Below are 22,227 nucleotides of genomic sequence, written 5' to 3' on the forward strand. Positions count from 1 at the left end.
CACTTCCCAGCAGAAGGGTTGGAGCCAGACACTGAGATAAGGGGCTTGTTTTCTAAGGGCCCGGAATTCGGTGGAGATTGAGGGTCAGGGCCGGAGGGCACTGGCGCTGGCAGGAGGAAGCGGGGCGGGGTTAGGGCATAGTGAGCCTTTCGTTGGGGCCCCAGACCCTATGGGGACTTGCAATTTCCACCCTTTCGGGATGGCTCTGCAGGCACAGGGGGAGAGGTGGAGAGCTCCAGTTGTTGGGCCCCATCTCCACCCCTGCTCCCTTCTCCTTCAGGGCCTCAAACGTTCCAGCTGCCTCCTACCCCAATCCTTTGCCCATGCTGTTCTCTCTGCCCAGAACACTCTCTCCCCTCTGCCTTTGTCTGATTAACACCTTAATGTCTTCAAAGCTCAGCCCAATCACTGCTTTCTCCAGGAAGCCTGCCCTGATGCCTCAGCCAGGTCCAATGCAGCTTCTCCCAGCACCAACAGGCAGCATCCTGTCCCCATCCCGAGGACCTGACCTCCAAGGGCAGGCTGCTTTGCTCTCCTTTATCCCCAGACCCAACCCGGAGCAGACACATGGCAGAAGTCCGATGAAGGTCAGTGTCTGAGAGTCCTCTTTGCTGAGGGGTGCCCTGATCAGAGGCGTGGGTGCCTCTTCTGGTGACCTTCAGCCCCTCAGGACCGACTTCCTCCTGTGAGGAAGAGACATCTGTGGCCCACACTCTGGGAAGGGGAGCTGCTGAGTGGGGCTGGGCACTCAGAGGGAGGCCTGTCCTCCCTGAGTGAGGGAAGGTCACCCTGCAGGAGGCCCAGTCCAGGCTGTCAGGCTGCACCCCACAGCAGCACGAAGGCCCAGGGCCCTGGACTGTGACCAGTAACCATGGTAGAGCAGTAGGAGAGCAAGCACGCATACACGGTACCCACTACCAGCCAGGCACCAGGGCCAGCAGGAGAAGCCTTAAGTCGTCAAATCCTCAACAGCACATTTTGCATTTAAGGAGACTGAGGCACGGAGAGGTTAACTGAGCTGTCCAAAGCCACACATCTGGTAAGTTGGGACTTGAGTCAGTCGGGTCCTTTTACCACTACCTCGCATGGCCCTGGGTGGAGGCAGTCCACCCGTCAAGGGCCGGGGGTATGGAGAAGGGGGTTCTCCAGGCACCCCTCTAATTCCACCTCCATCTGAAGTCGGACGCTCAGATGGGTTGCACCATCTTTGTGTCCCTCTGCCTGGCACCTAGGCGATGCCTGACACCAGTGGGTGCTCAATAAATCTGTACTGAAAAAAGTAGATAATGGGAAGCTAGTTTTTAGGGGCAACGTAACACAGTGGTTCAGAGCTGCACGCTCCTCGCCAAGTTCATTAGCTCTGTGTGTCTCAGTTTCCCCATCTGTAAAACGTGATGAAAAGAGTACTTGTCTCCTAAGAGCTGTCTAGAGACTTTACTGCGTTCACACTTGTAAAGTGCCTGGGACAGTGCGGGGCACACGGTAAAAAGCACATGAGCGTCTGCTCTATAAAAACTTGCCTGGTTTCGGTTTCTTCTTGGGTAAGCAGAACCCTTCCTCGCCCTCATCCCTGGTTCGCGCGTCGCAGACCGCGACGAAGGTCGTACTACAACTCCCAGCATGCCGCGGGGGCCCTCTCCCGGACTTGCGCGGTGCCGGCCGTGACGAAGGCCGAACTACAACTCCCAGCGTGCCGCGGAGCCGTCCCGCCAGCCACGGTCGGCCGCGGCCGAATTTCGGAAAGTCCTGCTGCTCGGATCCCGCCGCTCCCGGTCGCCTTCGCCGGGGAGGTCGGGGCGGGGGAGCCGAGCGCTGCCCCCGCCATGCTCCGCAGACTGGCCCGGGCTGCGACCTAGCAGCAGGGGGCCCTCTGGGCGCGGGGATCTGGGAGCCAGGCGGGGATCCCGACGCACGTGGTGGACCTGCGCAGCGACACGGTTACCAAGCCCGGGCCGGCCATGAGGCGCTCCATGGCCGAGGCGGTTGTGGGGAACGACGACTACGGCGAGGACCCCACCGTCCGCGGTGAGCCCGGCGTGCAGGCCGGGGCCGGGGGTCCTCGCGGCGACCCCAGTGCGCTGTCCATGGTGCTGGCGGGGGGAGAGGTGGCCCGGGACCCGGGGTGGCGGCTCAGCTGCAGGCTAGGCATTGCGCTTGGCGTCCTTGCGGCTCAGTCTGACGCATCACTCGAGAGCCTGTTAGAAATGTAGATTCTCGGCCCCCACACCGGACCTCCTGAGCCAGAATCTGCAAGTTAAAACAGGATCGCCGGGTGACTTGTGTGCTCATTAAAGTGTGGCCCCACTGCCCGATGAGATGGGTGTTATCTCATCTTGCAGAGGAGGGCTCCGAGCAGCTGAGCCAGGCACTCAAGTTCCCATACCGAATAAATGGCAAAACAGGACTTGAACCCAGGTCTTACTCTAGCACCGTTAGCTATTGTCCTGCACCCACCACCTTCCCACATGAAGACAAAGAGAAAACCCACCTAGAAAAAGGGATTCTCCACAGGCTGCATCCCCCCGCCCCCCAGGAGTGGGTTCTAAAAACCTAGGGAGTGTTTTCAAGATGGTGACTGGTGCCGCCACCCTGGGTTGAGAGTTGCTGCCTTAGTGAACCATTGCTATTGCTGGAGTGTGTAGGACCGTCAGCTGTGCCAGGGGCAAGCCTGAGGGTTACCACTTGAGCCCTGAGGGCCTGGATGTGGGGTCAGGTGGTGATGGGGCTGATCATGCATCCAGCAGACACCCACTTTTGCCTGGAACTTCAAAGATGCTGACCCACTGCTCAGCAGGCCACCTGATGCATAGACAGTCACCCCCACTGAAGTGAGGGAGGTGCTGGGGTTAACGTGCATCCACAGAGAGTGCCTTGGGGACTGGCAGGTGGGGACATGGGACTCACAGGAAATGGAGACTTTGTGGAGGAACCTCTTAAAAGATGAGTGAAGTGCTCCACCCCCAACTCTGGGCAGGGAAGGGAGTGCTGGCTCACCGGGCAGGGGAACTGCAGAAGCAGAAGCAGAGTGGTGCAAAAGGTGTCTGGGATATGGATGGGGAATGGGGCTGGAGTGGGTGTGCAGGAGAGCATTCCTGTCCCTGGAGGGGAGGCAGAAGGCAGATCCCCCCCGGTCTTGAATGTCACGGCAAAGGCTTCATACTGTATGCCACAGGCAGAGGGAAGCCACAGTGAGCTGTAAAGCCGGAGCCGGAAGTCCCGCCCCCTCCATCCCCCCAGAGTCTCCTCCAGTCCTTCTGTTCTGGGAGAGGAAGTCAGCAGAGAAACCGCAGGGCCCCACCTGCAAGGGACTGATGGGAAAGGAAGTGAGACAGGTGTGAGGTCTGGGTGGGACAGGAGGGTTCAAACCACAGAGTTTCAGTGTGTGTGGGGAGAACATGGCCCAGGAGGAGGCGGGGTACAGAGGGTCGACTGAGGGGCCCCTGGACCCAGATGTGCAGCCACCAAGATCACAGGCTGCAGCTGGCAGACCAGGGCTGGCGTCCTGCTTGGGTACTCACCACAGCCTTGGGCAAGATGCCCTCATCCGGACAAAGGGCTCATGGGATCGGCAAAGAGAGGAATTTGAAAAGTGCCATTGTTGATGTGACCCCCCCCCCCGCCACGCCCCCATCCCTTCCCACCTCAGAGCTTCAGGCCACGGCTGCGGAACTGCTCGGGGTGGAGCGAACCCTGTTCGTTCCCACAAACACCATGGCCAACCTCATCTCTGGTGAGCGCGGGGCGACTTCCATTTGCCCTCCAGGCCCTCCCTCCATGCTTCTCCCTTTTGTGCTGGGGGCTGTGACAATGTCAGTGGGGCTCTGAGCCATCTGGAACCTGTAACCACACCCTCCTCTCACCCCTTCCTGCCTGGGGGGGTCCTGCACTGAACTTCGTGACTTCCCAGCATGCTGCCACACCTTTGTAAATTGCTCCTTTATCAAATACTCCGGATTCCCAGGGTGCGTGTGCCCTCTGTTTCCTGCTAGGGCCTGACTGGTGCCCGTGCCCTGGGCTGCTTATTCCCCAAACAGCAGCATCGTGGCTGGCTTCCCCACGCAGGAGATACCCTGCAGGTGGGCTGCAGGGCACAGGGGTGTAGGGTGTGCAGCGCCCAGTGATCCACAGGGTCACCGTCTTAGACTTGTGGACTTAGTGGGATGGTTTTCCAGCACATGGCAGGAAGGTGTCTTGAAGGGGCGCTCTTTCCTAACTGGCATAAGGCACTTGGGAGTTAGCTGTGGCCTTGGGGGTCAGTCCGGCTGAGCTGGTTGGGGACAGATGGGCCCCATGGGACTCGGTGCCAACGCTGTCCCCCACCCCATCTACCTTAGTGATGTATCACTGCCAGCGCCGGGGCTCCCCACTCCTCCTTGGGCAGGAGTGCCACCTCCACGTCCAGGCGCAGGGCGGGGTGGATCAGGTAAGGGCCCAGCACCGCTCGCCCGGGGCCAGCACAGGATGCTCAGCAGGTGGGGTGAGAACCTGCCTCCCAGGCACCAAGTTGGGACCTGCAGAGGGAGAAATGGTGGCCTCTCCAGGGAAGGCAGTAAGGAGAGCCATTCCCAGATTGACCACACAGGGGCGGGCTCGGCTCAGGCCAGTCGGTTTGCTGGCTGTGCTTGTAACCCTGCTGCCCCCTAGTGGGAACCCAGAGCACTGGGCGCTTAGGGAGGAGGGACTGCAGCCTCTCAAGCAAACATGGTGCCTTCAGTCCTCCCCCACCCTTAGCTGGGATGTCTATGCCCACGTCCACAGCACAGGGGGAAGGCTTCACGGCCCAGAGCTGGGGAGGAGCAGACAGGACAGGGGTAGGAGGTGCTGCTGGACCCCTGGACCTCATCCTTTGCACGCCCACACCCGCAGATCGCTGGGGCGCACTCCCACCCCCTCCCAGACCTGCCCCATGGTACCCTGGACCTGGCTGAGCTGGAGGGGCTGGTTGCACGGAGCCTTGGGAGCCGCTCCCACCCGGTCTGTGAGCTCATTTGCCTGGAGGACGCCCACAGCAGCTCAGGGGGCCGGGTGCTCCCCATCGAGTGCCTATGCCAGCTAAGCCTGGCCCCGCCACTGTGCCCCCACCACTAGCCAGCTGCTGGCTTTCTGTCCCTCAGGCCCCTCTCCTGGGGTTTAGTCCCCTCTGATACATGCCTGGGTGCCCATCAGTGGCCGGAACTGCTGTAGGAGACATAGGTGCGGTTCTAGGCGCAGATGCAAAGGGAATTATTGCCCCAGTGCCCAAGCTTTTCTCCAAAGAGCAGAGACCCAGTCCTCAGGGAGGCGAGTCCCCAAGCAGCACCACCTTGGTCGGTTTTAGGGCCAGGGTGCGAGGGCTGGGCTCTGCCGCTCTCCCCTGCGAGAACTTGAGCACTAACTAACCCTCCAGACCTATTCCTCACCTGGGAAACGGGACTGAGGGCATCCTTCCAATAGGGTTGCGGTGAGGCTTCAGTAAGATGAGGCATTCATCGCTTGGCCCACAGTGAGCCCGCCATAAACAGGAGATAAAACCCTTATCCTCGGGCTTCCCTGGTGGCGCAGTGGTTGAGAGTCCACCTGCCAGTGCAGGGGATGCAGGTTCGTGCCCCGGTCCAGGAGGATCCCACATGCCACAGAGCGGCTGGCCCCGTGAGCCATGGCTGCTGGGCCTGCGTGTCCGGAGCCTGTGCTCCGCAACAGGAGGGGCCACGCAATGAGAGGCCCGAGTACCACCAAAAATAAAAAAAAGAAGAAAAGAAAACCCTTATCCTCGACCCCCTTTCACAGAGGACAGCCTCAGGCCCAGGCCCAGAGTGACTGCTCGGGTGCCAGATGGCCAAGCTTGTCACCAGCCAGCTCTCCTGACTCAAACCCCTCATGCTTCCTCAAGGACACAAGCCCAGTGATCCTCCAGTGATCTGGAGACCCATCCTCCCTCTGCCCCTCCCCCCAGCCTGGCCCTCTGACCCCTCCTGCCTCTCACCCCCAGGTGCACCTGCTGGCCCAGAGCTATGGGGTCCAGGTTCACCTGGATGGGGCCCGGTTGATGAATGCCGCGGTGGCTCTGTGCATGCCCCCTGCCCGCATCGTGGAGCACTGTGATTCTGTGTCTCTCTGTTTCTCCAAGGTAGGGAAGCCGCTGGGCCGCCCCCGAAACAGGAGGGTAGAGATGCCCACAGCAAGAGGCCGAGTTGGGTCCCCGAGCTCCTATGTTGGCAGCTGCTCACGCTGGGCCCCTCTAACCCCCTCCCCCTGATGAGGCCACAGTGTCGCCCATCCCTGTCCCTTTTGCCCCCTCCAGAGCCCCGAGGACAGAGATGCACCCCCATGGGCAGGCAGGCAGGACTCTCCTCTCTTCCCCCAGGGCCTCGGCGCACCAGTGGGGGCCCTGGGTGGGGGACCCAAGGGCTTCACTGAAGAAGCCTGGCGCCTCCAGAAGGCCCTGGGTGGGGGGATGTGCCAGGCGGGGGTGCTGGCCGCAGCTGCCCTGGTGGGACTGACTGATGCTGAGGAGGTGTTGCTGAAGGACCACCAGAACGCCCAGAGGTTTGCCAGAGGTGCCTGGGCACCCCCCACTTCCCTTTGGCCCCAGGGGTGTGCCTTGGGGGTCCCCTGTAGCCGGGCCCAAACCCCCAGCAGGTGTGCATCCTTCCAACTCTAGAAGGTGAAGGTTAGCCGCTGAACCAGCAGGGGTGGGATCCAGGTGGTCTATGCTTTACCAGGCCACGACCGTGCAGGTCCTAGACCAGTAGGCACCCAGTGCGTGTTAGTAATTTTCTACAGGATCCCGCAGAATGTAGCCTTTAACTTGGGTTGAGTCCTCACAACAACCCCACGATGTCCCCACTTTACAGATGAGGAAACCTAGACCCCAAGAGGTTAACGGATTTGTCCAAGGTCACGGAGCTGAAAAGTAGCAGAGACAAGCCTGCCCATGTTAGGAATAAGACTCCCTCTTTTCTTCCCACTACAGTTGGGCTGTCCTCTGCCTTTCCTGGGGTGACATGGCTGGAGTGGTAGGGATAGTGGTGGGGTACTGGGGTCGGGCTCCACTTACCACAGGACCTGGGCTCAGGAACTGGCATCCCCTGTCTGCTCCGTGGATCTCACCACCGGAGGTGAGGTGAAGGTGGATGGGCTGCCGCCCGAGGAGCTGTGCCAGCGCCTGCAGACCATGAGCGCTGACGAGGTGGCCCAGACTGGCCACGCAGTGCGTGTGCTGCTGTTCCCTGGACTGAGCGGTCAGTGCGAGCCGTGCGGCACCGCGACATCTCTGCACAGGACACCAAGCTGGCGCTGGGAAAGTGGGCGTTCGTGCTGAGGGCCCTGAGGATGGGGTGACGGACCCTGTGCCCTGGGTGGGACGGAGGGAGGTGGGGAGTGGAGGTGTCCCCAGGGAGTGGGTGGGAAGAGAGGCAGTAAAACAACACCCCTGTCATCCACTGGTCTCCTTGGACCCCTTCACTTCCATGACACATGGGGTGAGGCCTTCCACCTGTTCACCCAGCAAACCTCGCGTACCCCTGTGTCCAGGACAGGGGCCCAAGCATGCAAGGACAGGTGGGACCCCATGCTGGCTCTCCCAGCACAGCCCAGGAGGCAGCCACATGGCTCATGAGAGCATCTTGGGGACTTGCAGGAGGAAGCATGAGAGGACACAGAAATGGACACTGGTATTGGGTGGCCTAGTAGGGGGCTGGGGCTTTATCTTGCAGTCATCTCATCTGTATTTACCTTTTTTTTTTTGCGGTATGCGGGCCTCTCACTGTTGTGGCCTCTCCCGTTGCGGAGCACAGGCTCCGGACGCACAGGCTCAGCGGCCATGGCTCACGGGCCCAGCCGCTCCGCGGCATGTGGGATCTTCCCGGACCGGGGCACGAACCCGTGTCCCCTGCATCGGCAGGCGGACTCTCAACCCCTGCGCCACCAGGGAAGCCCCTGTATTTACCTTTTTAAACAGTAAAATTTTTGTGCTTATGAAATAATATGTCATTGCTGCACATAATTTGGGACAGGATCTCCTTTCTAGCAGCTCCTGGGGTAATTTAATTTAGGCAGACTCAGTGGTTAAGACCACCGTCCTGCTGAAGTCAACAAGAAAACCTGGACAAAATATATGTTTAAAAACCGCCTAAGAATAACCACTGTTAACATTTTTGCGTATTTCTTTCTGGATATATACATACGTATGTATATATATGAATCTGTGAATGTGTGTACGGATTTTTTTAAATAGGGGAAACAGGCCATCACATCAGTGCTGTAGAAAGCCCTTAGTAGGAATCATAGGAGGAGGACTAGCTTTGTGAGGGTAGAGGATGCTTCAGTTTAAGAGTGGTGTTTTAGCCCTGGTGCACAAGTAGTTAGAAGTGGTTGGAAGTGTAGGCATGGTGCTCAGGAGAGGGCCTGGGCTGGAAGCATGACGGTGAATGTGAGTGACATGAGGAGAGAAGGCATCTGGCGGGCCAAAGAGGCTGAAGCTGAGGACCCTCCTTCTTTGCCTCCCTCATTTAAAAAAAATTAATTATTTATTTATTTATATCGTTTTGCCACACTGCACGGCACGTGGGATCTTAGTTCCCTGATCAGGGATCGAACCCAGGCCCCCTGCAGTGGAAGTGCAGAGTCTTAACCACTGGACTACCAGGGAAGTCCCTGCCTCCTTCCCTTAGAAGAATCTAGATCTATGTATACTCTGGGAGATGCAGCTCCTGGGGTTCCCCAAGGCCCCAGAACCACTCTCCTGTGCTTGAGGGGTGACAATAATACAGAGAATCAGAAGAAAGCCAGCAACTCTAAGCCTCTGCAGGGTCTCCTGCCCTGCCCTGCAAAATGTGTACTGTAGTCGTTACCCATTGCTTGGTAACAGACTACCCCCAAACAGCAATAATCCTTCATTACTTCGCATAGTTTCTGTGGTCCAGGAATTAGGGAGAGGCTTAGCTGAGCAGTTGTGGGAGTTCTTGGAGCTACTCAGGAAGTTGCAGTCAAGACCCTTCCTGCCAATGCAGGGAACACGGGTTCGAGCCCTCGTCCGGGAAGATCCCACATGCCGCGGAGCAACTAAGCCCGTGCGCCACAACTACTGAGCCTGCGCTCTAGAGCCAGCGAGCCACAACTACTGAAGCCCGCACGCCTAGAGCCCGTGCTCCACAACAAAAGAAGCCACCACAATGAGAAGCCCGCGCACCACAACGAAGAGTAGCTCCCGTTCGCCACAACTATTGAAAGCCTGCGCGCGGCAACGAAGACCCAACACAGACAATAATTAATTAATTAATTTAAAAAAAAAGACCTGGGCTAGGAGCTAGAGTGAACGTGAAACACCCATTGTGGACTTTGGCCAGTCAGAGACTGAGGCTTGCCTGGGCTGGCCTCACTGAGTCATGGACAGGTCTGTTCTAGAAGCAGGGGAGGGGCAAGTGCCCCTTCTCTCCACCCTCCCTCAGGGAGTTCTAGGATCCCAGGGCCACCCATGTGTGTCTGTTCCAGTGTCCATGCCTGGAGCCCCAGCCTGTCTGCAGTCAGAGAGGCCCAGGGTTAAACTCTCCCACACCCCGACCCCCAGCAAACCCACACGAGAAGCCCTGTGTGAGAGGATGGAGAGGTCAGGTAAGAGCCTCCCAAGCTGAGAGGACCTGCCCACAAAGCCAGACCCTGGATCCAACATGAGGCCCCAGGAGTCATCCCTGCCTGTGCTGACCAGAAATAAGAAGGAGCTCAATGCGTCTGCCGAAGACGACTCTGGATGGACGGACACACAGACCACACACAGGATGTCTCTCTCTGGATGGATAGACAGACACATAGGATGTCTCTGGATGGACACACAAACACACACACACACACACACACACACAGCTGGTAACAGGGTTTCCCTGCACTGTTTGTAAGCCATGGGCATGTATTATCTATTCTAAAAAGTTTTAAGAGAGTAAAGGTTTAACTGCACACAGAACGAGCTGATTTCTTTAAGGACAAATTGACACAATGTTAAATGCTTAAAACACCAGTAGGAAGGGAGGCCCCCACTTAACCCCCAAGCTATTTGTCCCTCAGTGGGACTCCCTTGATGCCCCCAGAGCTTCCTGTAACTTCCCAAGCAATAAAGGGAGACGGGGGGGAGGGGGAAGACCGAGGCACAAGAGAGGCCGCTGTGGACGCCCCAGCACACACCCCAGACTCAGGAGGGCCCTGAACCTGAAACGAAGGCCAAGGAGGGCTTCAGGTACTGCCCAGCATGGCAGGAGAGGAGCCTCAGCCTCCCTAGACCACGATGACCAGCGTGGGCGGGCCGACCACCTTCCCGTCTGTCTGGCCTCAGAGGAGCACCAGGCCTGGGTGTGCCTCCATTCAAGGAGCCTGCAGTCAGAACTCCAGGCTCTGGCCTCTGCCACCCTGGGTGGCCCCCACCCCTCCTGGCTGAGAAGCCCCTCCCTCTCCACCCTGGCATGGCTCCCCCGCCCCATAGGACTTCCACACCTGCTTGTTCAGGGGCCCACACGGCCCTGGCAATCACAGACATTCCCCAGGGAGCTGCAGACCAGGATCGGGTCCTGGAGCGCCGGCCCCTCAGAAGGAGCAGCGGCACCAGGGCGGGGACAAAGGCCTGAAAACAGGGGGAACAAAGGCATGTCCAGCCCCCTGAGCTCCCCCTGCACCTGCACATCCGAGGGGTCGCCCCAGTCCTCAGTCCCCTCCCCAGCAACGCCTGCCCTGGGGAGGGGCAGGGAGAGGACAGAATAGAGGCCCGCGTGGGCACGGGCTCTGCTATCTGCTCTGGGGTGATCTGGGCCTGTCTTCCTTCCGTGAGATGGGTGAATGGGACCTGCTGTGAAGGGTGATTGGGAGACTGGACGAGCAGAGTGGACGAGCGGGCAGCACTCAGCACGGCGCCTGGCACGGGGGGTGTCTGCCGGGTACCTGCTTCTCTCTCGAACTGCCCCCTCCTGAGGACTGGGGTAGCTTTTCCGCCTGACTCAGGTACCTAGGAACGGGGGCAGCTGTGGCACACCAGGACTGACAGGGAGCGGCGAGCACAGGCCATGGTCTCAAGAGGCCAGGAGGCCCGCTGACCTCCCAGGAGCAGCACCCTCACACGACCACCACAAGCCGGCCCTCGGCCCTTCGCTGCTGCTTCTTTCTGGGACTCGACCTTTCTCACCTCTAAAAGGAGGCTAAACCACTTAGGCCCTAAAGAAACAACAGAGCAGAGGAGCCCCCCAAACATCAGGCAAGAGAAGTCTGGATTCTCAACTCTGCTCTCAGCCCCCTGCTCACCCCAAGGCCACCCCTCCCAGCCAGGACTCCAGCCAGGCCTTCAGAACCGAGCCCCCAGCCTCCTTCCCGGGGCCTCTCAGGGCCGGGCTCTGACCACCCAATCTCAGGAGATGCACAGGGAAACCGAGCCCCTGTGCCATGACCTGCCTGCCTGGGACTCAGACGCCCACAGAGTGGGGGGCGCCCGGCTGCTGGCTTAGGCTGAGGGCTCGAGCCTCTGTGACCAGGAGGATGCCGCTGAGTGTCTCTAAGGGACAGGAGCCCCAGGCCAGGGCCACAGACCAGCCAAAGCTGATGCAGATGTCCTGCACGTGTCGGGGGCCGTCCTGGCGGGCCGTCTCAGCAAAGGCCAGGTGTGAGTAGCTGATGTAGGTGCTGACCCCTGTCAGGGTCAGGGCGCCTGGGGGTGCAGAGTGACCACTCAGCGCGTCTGCCTGCTGGGGGCGCCTGCCCTGCCTGGGCCCCTGGCCAAGGTGGGTGTGCAGACACAGCCTCGGAAGCTTCTGCCCACTGGCCTTTGGGGAAAATGGAGGCTCCGATTCAGTCCTCAAACCTCAGGACCTCACTCCACAAAACCGCCTTGCAAACAGTACAGCCTACACCCCCAATACATGGTCCCTACTCACATAACTGCTTCCACATATACAGCACCCTCCCATACCCCCTGGAGTTCCCAACACACACACACACACACACACACACACACACACACACACACGTACGTGGCCAGTGACCTGTACTGGCAGCCGGGAAGGGTTGGGGGAGCTCTGAGCCAGGCCCCTGACCTGCACTTCCGTCCCCTGTTCCTCACAGCTCCCCCTCCCCACTTTACTGGGCCCCAGCCTCCCCTCCTGGCCCTAGCTCAGTGTACCTCTTTCCAGAGGCCCTCTCCCCTCCCCAGGTCTGAGTTTCAGCCCCTTCCTATAACTCCTGTTATAACCCCTGTCCTTCACCAGACGGGGATGCCCTCCTCCTCCGACCCTGCATCTCCGCACAAAGGAAGAAGACTGGCTTTGCACATAGTGCCTGGTGACCCTGGAGGGTCAGGGGCAAGCAACGAGCTGGGCACTGGGACACCTGCCTGTCCACCCAGGCTCAGAGGGACCAGCCCAGAGAGTCAGCCCCTGTCCCACAGCTGCAGGCTGACGTCAGGGCCTGCCCTTGGTGCCCACTGTAGGGAATGTACGGTGCTCCCTCGGGACACTGCCCAGCCACAGCAAGAGGCTGACCAGATCTGACCTTCAGGGCCAGGTCTGGATCTCACTGGGACCCAGAGAAGGGACAGAGCCTGGGGTGATGGCTGTGGAACTCATCACCCCAGGCCCTGTCCGTCCCCAGCTCCCTAGCTCAGGACCCAGCCAGTGTCATGCGGGAGCTCTCTGTGTCCCTCCCTTTTCTTGCAGTGATGATGGTGATGGGGAGGGTTGGGGTGATCTGGCCTCACACAGGTCCCCTTGGTGTGACATTCCTGTCTCAGAGCCCCCAGAGCTGGTGCATTTGCCAGCACTGGCCTCACCTGGGCCACCTGTGCGGGCTCCTGACGGTGATGTCAGTGATGTCAGATGATCCATTTCCACCGGGTGCCCGCCATGCAAGGAAAGCAGAGGTGCAGCCAGTGTGGCCTCTGAGCAGTGGAGCAGACCGGGTGTTCTTGGAACCAGGCCCACTGCCGGCTCGCCCTCGGAGCCAGAGGAGCGCCCCCTAGCAGCTGCCTGCAGACCCTCCCTCCGCCCACCGGCCAGTGCCTTGGTTCCAAGCGCAATACCAATTCAATACAAATTCCTCCTGCTCTCATTCTCTACACCAAACACCCAGGCTGCTGGTGCCCCTGGCAACTGGCACCTACTCCCTCCTGACCAAGGCCTCCCAAAGGGCCCAGCAGCCCCTGGGGAGGACGCAGGCCTGCCCAGGAGGGAGCCCCAGGCCGTTGTGTTCTGGTCCTCGTGCCACAGCCCTGACAGTGGAGCTGGCCCAGGACATCAGACTCGGCTCAGGGCTGGTCCTGGATGGAAGGGGTCACTGAGGACTGACCCTGAGGAGCCTCCAACCCACGGTCAGCGACAGCCAGCCGTGGGCAGCTGGGGACAGCGGGTGGGTGGCTGGCTGGGGCAGACAGCACCGAAAGGCAGTGAAGAGGACTCCAGGACAAGCTTCCTGCTGAGCTCGGGGAATCCTCGGACATCTCAGCAGGAAGATGCGACCCGAGTGCCTGCAACGCTGTGTCCCTGAGGGAGGGCTCGGCCCAGAGCCTGTGGGCTAGATGTACGCCAGCTCATGCACTGTTACTAGTTGCAGTCTGGGCCTGGCTTGGGGTCACTGCCAAGGACTCCAAGGTCCCGTCTCACCCTGTCTGGCAGATGCCAACCCCCCTGCCTGCACTGCCCCCTCACCACGGTGATCTGGGAAGGACAGGGAACAGGTGCGGGTTGGTCCGCCACCCCTCGTGCAGGTCCAGCGGGGCAGTTCCTGGGACCCCTCAGAGATCCTCGTTCCTCCTGCGCCTGGAAGCTCAACCCTGGGGCTCCCTGGCCCCAGTCCCTGGCTCTGGGTTCACAATCAGAATCCCTGCCCCTACACAGTCTCCAGCACCACCCAGGGCGCCCCCACCTGCTGCAGCTCAACGGCCAGGGTGGGCCCCCAGGCTCAGAGCAGCGGGGTTGGGGGCGTAGGGGATGGGGCAGCAGGAGAGGCAGCACCCCACTGCCAGGAGCTGCGGCCCTCACAGCCCCCAGACTCACCCCCCAACAAGAAGCGGCAGCCCATGAAGAGCAGCCGGGGGAGGCTCTGGGCCGGGGAGCCGAGGAGGCCACGGATCCGGCCGCACACGACAAGGACAAGGCTCAGGGGCAGGACCACCACGAGGGCTCAGCACAGCGCTGCCGGGAGAGGGGGTTCAGGGAGCAGGAGGGAACCCGGACCGGCCCCCCAAGGAAAGCCCAGCTGAGTACTGCAGAGCCTTGTCTGCCTGGAGGTCCTCCTTCGTAGGACGCTCGGGACTGTCTTGGCCTTGGCCAGAGGAGGAGCTGGGCCATCCGATTCCCTCTGATGTCTCCACGGTAACCACCTGACCCTCCCAGGGGCCACCCCTTGTCCTGGCACAGCCTTCCTGAGGCCCAGGGCGAGGGAGGCTTCCCAGTACCCTCCCCAACCTCCCAGGCTTCTCTGGGGCAGCAGAGACGTGCCCCCAACTCACCAGGTGGGAGATGCCCACCGGGTAGACCCATTTGGAAACATAAAGGAGAGTCAAGAAGGGGCATAGGGAGGGCAGGACAGGCTGGGGGTCGGGCGCCTGTGGTCACAAGCCAATAGCAGAGCATGGGGGCTGAGGCCAGTCATGGGGTTTTTCAGATACATATGGCAATGTCCTCTGGGCAACAAAGGGTCCAGCTGGAAGCAGTTCTGTGGGTCTAGGATGAGGGGGTTCTGAGCCTTGCCTGGAGATTAAGGAAGGATGGGGAAATGCTTGCCACACCAGCACTCACAGATGAGGTGCCGCACCAAGGTCGAGGCATCCAGGCTCTCAGTGGCAAAGGGGTCAATCAGGGGGATGCAGCTGTTCTGCCCTAAAAAGCAGAAAGAACGCAAAACCTGGTGGGCTGGACCCACCCTGTACTTCTCAGAGATAGGTGGCCTGCAGGTTCTCACCCCCAACCAGAGCCGAGGGCCCCGAGAGGTGGCCACAGGGCCCCATCAGGTTCTCTCCTGCCACTTGGAGTTGAGGCCCCAAACGGGTTTGGACGGCTCAAGACCTTTTGTTTGTTTATTTAATGTACAAATAAGACCTACGTGGATGCCTGTCGAAAAGTTTCAAACACTGCAGAGAGGCTGCCCTCAGGCCTCCCTTGGGCCTGCTCACACGTGGAAGCCAGGCTTTGCCTGCACAGGAAAGGGGCCCTCTGACTCTCGCACACACGGGCACACACGCGTGCACACATGCAAGTCGGGAGAGCCTCGGAGGCTTAGGCTGCCTGTGGGGCGGCTGTAAACTGCACTGTCCTTCCTCCCCGGCAGCTCCGAGGAAGGCGCTGTGTCACACACACACTGACCTTGCTCACATACATGTGCACACTCGTTTACTCATGCTCACGCACATCCCTGCCACCCTGTGCACGCCCTGTGCAGGGGAAGGTCCCCAGGCTGGCCCCAGCTTGGCGAGGCCCGCAGCTGGGGTGCGTGTGGAAGCCCACTGCCTCTCCCCACCCCTCGCCGAAGAAAGCCCTCCCCGCTCCTGCCCGGGTCTGAAGCCACGCGGTGCTCCGGTTTTCCGCCCTGTGTGTCAGGCCATCGGGGGTATGGGAACAGGGGCCCTGCGCCACAGCCCTGGCTGTGCCTGACAGGGACCGGGGCTGATGGGGTGACCAGACCGAGCCCTGGACGGTAATAAAGAAACAACTCCCAGTCACTGGGTTGAGGAACCCTGTCCTTGCCAGGGCCCCAGCTCCCCACACCTGGACCTCCCTCCTGCACACTGGCTCCCAGCTCAACCCCAGGACCCCTGCAGACAAGTGACAAGAACAGCAGCTGAGCACCCCTGGGTGCTGGGCCTGCCCGTGTCTCCCCTCCCTAATTCCTCCCACCCCGAGCCCTGCATCCAGAGAGGCATCATTTTCTCCCCATCTGACAGATCAGAACTTGGAGGTTGAGGGACAAGGTCCCAGGTCACCCAGCAGTGTCCTGCCATCTACCAAGTGATGTGCCATCACTTCTAACGCAAGACAGGCCCCCAAAGGGTGAGGCCAAGGGACTGTCAAGGGTTCCTGCTCTGGAAGGCTCTTGGGGTCCTTATGGGGCCACCCAGTGCCCCCCTTTTCACTTCCCACCCTTGGCTAGGCCCTGAGCCAGAGTCCCTTCCTCCTCCGGCCAGACTGTCACCAAGACAGTTGGGGGAAAGGTGTGCCCGAGAGACCCCCTTGTGGGCAGACAGGCAGGGGATGGGGCAGCCTCTCAGAGCTGCTCTGGGAGGAGGGGGTGTGGCCCCTGGGTCTGAGGGGAAGGGGTCACACGGGGGAGGGGCAGCCGGTACGGTACCTTCGCAGATGCGCCAGAGCCGCGGGTGGGAGGGTGGCCGCTGTGGTTGCCTGCGTCCGCCACCTGCAGGAGGTACTGGTCGCTGGCCACGGCGGCACCAGCAGTGCAAAGCTGAGCAGCGCGCCCAGCTGGGCCTTGCGGGTCCGGGGTGCAGGGACCGGAGCGGAGTCGGGTATGGGGGAGAAGAGGGAGCCAGAGGGTGAGGGGGAGCACGGGAAGCTGGCACTTAGGGGGTGGAGAGAGCCAAAAGTGGGGGGAGAGGGCGTTCTGGAACCTGGGGGAGTAGGGCCAGGGAGAAGGGCTGGGGGGCACTTGGTGAGCAGGGCCGGGGAGGGGGCGCTGGGAACGGGGAGTGGGGAGCCGAGCGGCAGGCGGGCACTCCCGGGGCTCTTTTGAGTGCAGTGCCCCTCCAGTTCGTCGGGAACTCCCACCTGTCGGTGATCGCGTGATAGCCCGCCCAGCTTGCCCCTGAGCTGTGTTCAAACGCCAGCATCCCCAGCGAGCTGGCTGCTGGCTGTGGGTCCCTGGGCAAATTTCTTAATTTCTCTGACCCTCCGGTTCTTCAGCGCCCAGATGGCCGGCTGAGGAGGGAGGGTGGGGCCTGAAATGGCCTGCGCGGGGGCTCAGCAGGCGGCCTGAATGGTGGGAGGCAGCCCGCCACCACCCCGTGCACACACATACTGGGGCACTCGGCTGCTGGTTGGCCCTGCGTCCTGGTCTTCATCAGTCTCCATGACCAAGCACCAGAGGTGATGATGAACTGGGTGGGCTGGTGAGGGGCTACAGAAGGAAGGTGTCTTGCTTCCTTTTAGCTCCAATTACAAATGCCAAGTGAGGCAAGGCCAGCCTCTGCCTGTCCATCATTCACGCACAAACATAAACGAAGCTTCTCCTAGGACAGGTGTCAGGTGCTAGTGGGGTGGCAGGCAGAGGGGCCCCCACCAGAAGCATGCCTGTGACATGTGTGGGACAGACAGGCCGGGGCTGTCACAGTGAGGCTCTCGGGTTCAATCTTGGGAGACGGGAGGGCCTCCTTCCCAGGTCCCTGGACTGTGCATTGCTGTCCCCCTCCCCTGATGCAGGGCAGAGACGGGGGTCAGAGGCCTCACTGAGGGTGAAACTTCTCAGACGAGCAGCTTCTCGACTTAGGGTCATCCCAGGGCTCTCATTTCCAAGTGTTTGGTTTTCTCAGCCCCCTTTTCTCTACCAGGTTCTTCTAGGTTTGAGGAATATAATCAGGAAGTGAAAGCGGTCCTAGCAAAGTTACTGAAACCATACTTCCATTCAGACAGAGAGGCATGCAACAGTGTGGTACCATGCAGGCCACGCGTCATCCTCACGCCACACCCAAGACAGGCTTGGGGCACGCGGCGGGGTTGGGGTGGGAGTGACCCTAGCTGTGGCAGTCTCAGTACCCTCTTTCCTGACAGCCCTCCCCCAGCCCCTGCTCCGGAAGCTGGGTGCCAGCCAGGGGCCCTCCTCTCTCAGGGGGTAGTGGGCCTGGAAGGTGAAAGAATCCAGGAGGCAGACAGAGAAAAGCAGGTGCTCAGGGAGTAGCAGCCATCTACAAAGGCAGGGCGGCAGGTGGTGGTGGGAGTGGGGAGGAGGGGAGAGTGGGGTGGAGCTGGAAAAGCAGGTAATGACCCTAACACACACCTCACAATATGACAGAGATGGACACTGCTTCTGTGTGTGTTTAAGCTACGATCGTGACTGTGTTTAGGGAGAACTAGAGGAACCCTGTGGCTGCACGCTCCACACGCTTCCTCCCAGTGCCCCTGCCTCTCTGCCCGAGCTTGTTTGAAAGGGTCTCCTTTGCACCCATAAAACTTAAACAGAGCAGGATTCAGCTGTCAGGGCCAGCGACAAGTGCTGTTTGAGGCCACTGTGCCTCCAGAGCCCCATGTCTCTGTAGAGGAACAGACATGTATCCTGCTCACGTTGCAGTGTAGATGGCCGGGTGAGCAGTCTACTCCCTATTGCTTTAAAGCCCTGGTTCAGGGTTTTAAACCCTAGATGTGTAAGTCAGAGCCACTGATTGCATTGTCCCCAGACAGTGGGTACTGGTCCTTGAGAGGCTACTTGGATGAATTCCGCCAATCTACTTCTCTTGAGATGGATCCAAATTATACCGTAGCCCAGTGAAAAGGTACCGCTTAGAATGACCCACTATTTTTCATTATTCATCCTCCTTTCATCAATTTGCAATCCAGAACTTGTGAGCACCAAGCCTGTCACCAGGCTGTCAGGACCTCTTCAAAGCCAGCATCAGACCACTACCACCAAAATCAGGGGCAGGCGTGATCTTTGATGGAAGAAATCCCAATTACATGTGACAAAAGAGGGCTGCAGCCAAGCCTCTTTCCTTTAAACTTACACTGAACTAACTCACAGAAGCTGAAAGAACAGGATGCCGGAGTCCAGTGACAGGCTTCCTGCTCCAGGCCGACGACGCCATAAATGGCCTCCATCGCAGGACTGGGAAACAGCTGAAACCACTGGCGAAATTACTGTGAGAGCAGCTCAGCACCAGCTATACTACAACTAATCTCACCACATTTGGCAAACATCCTCCAACAGAAAATGAACTTTCCTAAGTCACCCTTCCCGACAGGTCAACTCCTTCACTCAGGGTGCATTATGAAGCGAATTCATCCTGGTAGACTCTTCCGGTCAAAACCAATCCTTCTAAAGGGTTCTCGAATGATTGGGGTCACAGGTGGGAAGCACTGATGTGCGGGGCGGCAGCCGCATGGCTGGTCGCACTCATCCCCCAGGACTCACAGGCCTATGGGGGGCTCATTGTGGCCGCCTTGACAGGCTTTGCTAAGAGGGAAACGGGAGCAAGCCACCCCTCCCCCTCATCACAGAATGCACCTGCTGTCCCCAGAATGGACCCTCCCGTCCCCTCTGCCTGGCACATCTTTCCCTTCCTCATCCATCTGGCAGCCTCCTCCTCGTTCCTGACAAGCAGGATGCTCTGATAGCTCCTTGTCATCTTCTTGGTGCTCCACGGACACACTCATATGGCTACCAGGTGGCCTGTATCTTCCCACCATTCAGAGAACAAGGAACCCGTGAGCTCACTGCAGGAGGCTTCAAGCCCTGGACATAGCACCTGGCGAACAACAGGTGCTCAAGTGTCTGAGTGAACAGATGGACAAACGTCACCACCTTGGAGATCAGGTGGAAAACTGCCACAGAAACCTAGGCCCCAGTTTTGTCCCAGCCAGCTGAAAGCCGGCTCAAATGCTGTAGGCTGGGCCAGTGGAGAGAAAACCTACAGCTCAGTTGGCTCTTTGCTTCAAGAGCTAGATTCACCCAGGGCGAGACAGGAACTCCCTGGCGATGGTAAGCCTGGCTCAGAGTTCGCTGGGCTGTACCGCTCACCTCCTCTCAACTCAGGCCTTAGATGCCAAGCGACTCCAGACGCTGTACTGTAGTTATGACAGGAGAGGTTGGGCAAAGAGTACACAGAAACCCTGTTCTAGCTTTACGACTTCCTGTGAAACTTAGTTCAAAATAAAAAGTTAAAACTTGTACAGTGAGGATCCATGGAAGCCTCAGCAGGCAGGTGTCAGTTTACATGAGGGCCTTTGTGACAAAGCTGTCTGAAAAACGGAATGGGGACGGTTTACAGCACTAGCCGCCTGGGGTCAGGCTGTTGCCAAAAGCCATCCCCCGCTGCACCCCCTCAAGGCTGGGCACTGTCATTAGACAGTGAGGGCCCAGCTTTGGGGATAGACAGCCTGGATTCAAATTCCAACCTGAATGCTTACTAGTTGTATGATCTTGGACAAGCTATTTCACCTCTTTACAAATCTCCATTTCTGCATCTAAAAAATGGGGGTAAGATCACATGAGACTTTACTGGCAATTGTTATTTCTTTTTAAGTGAGTACAACCTGCAAAGGATGGTCAGCATCCCAAGGGAGTGGCAACCTGCAGCCAATGGCTGACTGGCTGGCGCTCCATCTTTCCCAGCGCTGAGAATGGAAGATCCCCATTCCCCAGGCTGCCCACAGGCTCTGACCATGTCACACCTGACACCATTAACCACCAGTTACAACCCTTCCAGACTCCCTCCGACGTGGAGAACCTGAGAGGCAGACACATATTCGAGAGAAGGTTGAGGCTGTTGCCCTTAGCAAGGGTCTTAGACTTCATTAATAGATGTCTAGGAAACTTCCTGACGCTGGCGGCCATTAAGGTCCAGCAATAAATATGGTTTTTAGAACAAAAGTTTCTAGAAGAGGAAATGTGTAAGATGGTCTGAGCGGTCGGCCCCAGCTTTGCCTTGCTCCACAGCACAGCCCGACAAAGCCGAGAACTGCAGCAATACCCACTGTGCAAAGGAAACTGAGCGCAAAAACATTTTCTCAGCTTCTCTACAAAGCCAGTTTGTAAGGACCAGTTATTAAAGTGAAGTATCCATTTACAGATTGGCACAAATATCAAAAATAAGCAGCTGAGATGAATATAAAGGCGGGAGTGCTTTTTCCCCCATAACAAAAACCTCTGCAATATTCTCCAAACTTGGAGGGAAAAATTCATTTTACTCTCTGACTGAGATGTGGCAGAAAAACCTAAGTCTGAGGTGCATTTTTCATAGCCGGTTTATACATGGAATGAGTCCAGATGACACAAACAAATGGTTCTGGGTTCAAGTGGCTCTTGCAGAGGAGGCCAAGGCTGGCTCTGTCTCTCTGCGAGGACTCATTCCCCCCTGCAACCGCTGGGGCGGGAAGGATCAGTTGGCAGGCTAAGAAGGGACCACCACCAAAAGCCAACAATATTTTAAAAGCCCAGTAGGGTCTGCAGTGTTTGAAATGAAATAGTTTCTATCCTTGGCAACTACCAAGATGACCCCCAGAGGTTTCCAGTAGGACAGTAACAATCCACCCTGCAGCTTAACTTTGTGAAGGAGGATGAAATTAGATCTATCATCTTAACATCAGGCCTCAGCCCTGTGTGAGCCGGCCTCGGGGAGGAGAGCAGGGTACCCGTGCGGAGGTGGTGATGTGGAGAATGTGGCACAGACGTGGAGCAATGGAGACACAGCCATTCAGGGCTGACAGACCGCCTGCAGCGGCCCACCAAGTCTCCACAGCTCTGAGCCAAGTCATTTAGAAGGGATTCAGGCCACTGCCCTGTTCTCGGGGAGGAGCAGCCAGTGTGCGCCCTCCGCCTCACCAGAGCTGGCTAACTGTGCAGCGATTTCGTAAATGACAGTTGCTGCTAGATATCTCCTGCTACTTTACTTTGTCTCCAAATCCATCTCAAATTCACACTGGTGCCCCCAGTGACTAAGAAAGGCTTTGTGCTTACTTTTAATTGTAGTTTGTCCTGTTCTGTGAAATAATAATTCAAACAAACAAAAAAAAGAAAACAACATTGCAGAATGCTGTGCAGAGGGGCTGAGGGCTTTGTCTCAATTCCTCTCCTCCTCAAATGAAAACCATGTTGCTACAATAAAAAAAGCCAGCTGAGGCAACAAGGTTCTAGGATCCCCACATCACTGGTGAGGAAACTGCAGCTCCGATTCAACAGGCGCCAGTCCCAAGCCCACAAGGCAAGCACACCGCTGGAGGGCACAGTTAGGGCCCGGAGTGGGTGTCCCACATGCCTTTTTTACAACTGCTCCAACCCTCTGCTTAGTCCGTGCTGGTGTTGAAACTCAAGTACCACTGAATTTGTGATCTTGCAAGACTGCAGACAACATAAACGACTCATCTATGTTTTTAAGAAGTTTCCCCCAAAGACGTTTTCCAATCCACTTTTTAATTTATTCCTTTAGGAAGATGCACATCAGAGAGAGACAGTGGAATTATCAGCTGCCTAATCCACATCATTAATGGGAAGTAGCTATTTGAAGAGTATTAGAAATATTAAGAACAGGAACTCCTTCCTTGGATTTTTCATCCCACCCCTGCCTGCTGT

The 22,227-nt window shown here is 58.4% G+C and overlaps 2 protein-coding genes across 2 annotated transcripts; one reads left to right on the forward strand and one right to left on the reverse strand.

Annotated features, from left to right (window-relative positions):
* Positions 1-1,085: 1,085 nt before the first annotated feature.
* LOC116746211 (probable low-specificity L-threonine aldolase 2) lies at positions 1,086-7,347 on the forward strand. The gene is given in 11 exon segments (XM_032617508.1): positions 1,086-1,126; positions 1,589-1,790; positions 1,857-2,025; positions 3,647-3,730; positions 4,335-4,423; positions 4,867-5,041; positions 5,270-5,280; positions 5,969-6,106; positions 6,344-6,544; positions 7,055-7,202; positions 7,205-7,347. Coding segments are annotated over 11 exon segments (1,374 nt in total). The 3' UTR covers positions 7,321-7,347.
* Positions 7,348-10,162: 2,815 nt separating this feature from the next.
* TMEM235 (transmembrane protein 235) lies at positions 10,163-17,021 on the reverse strand. The gene is given in 11 exon segments (XM_032617509.1): positions 10,163-10,179; positions 10,462-10,588; positions 10,903-10,966; positions 11,411-11,439; positions 11,442-11,659; positions 13,998-14,135; positions 14,742-14,822; positions 16,288-16,317; positions 16,320-16,385; positions 16,388-16,512; positions 16,969-17,021. Coding segments are annotated over 11 exon segments (948 nt in total).
* Between the last annotated feature and the right edge of the window lie 5,206 nt (positions 17,022-22,227).

This window comes from Phocoena sinus, chromosome 20, assembly GCF_008692025.1.
Source record: "Phocoena sinus isolate mPhoSin1 chromosome 20, mPhoSin1.pri, whole genome shotgun sequence".
NCBI classification, from domain to species: Eukaryota; Metazoa; Chordata; class Mammalia; order Artiodactyla; family Phocoenidae; genus Phocoena; species Phocoena sinus.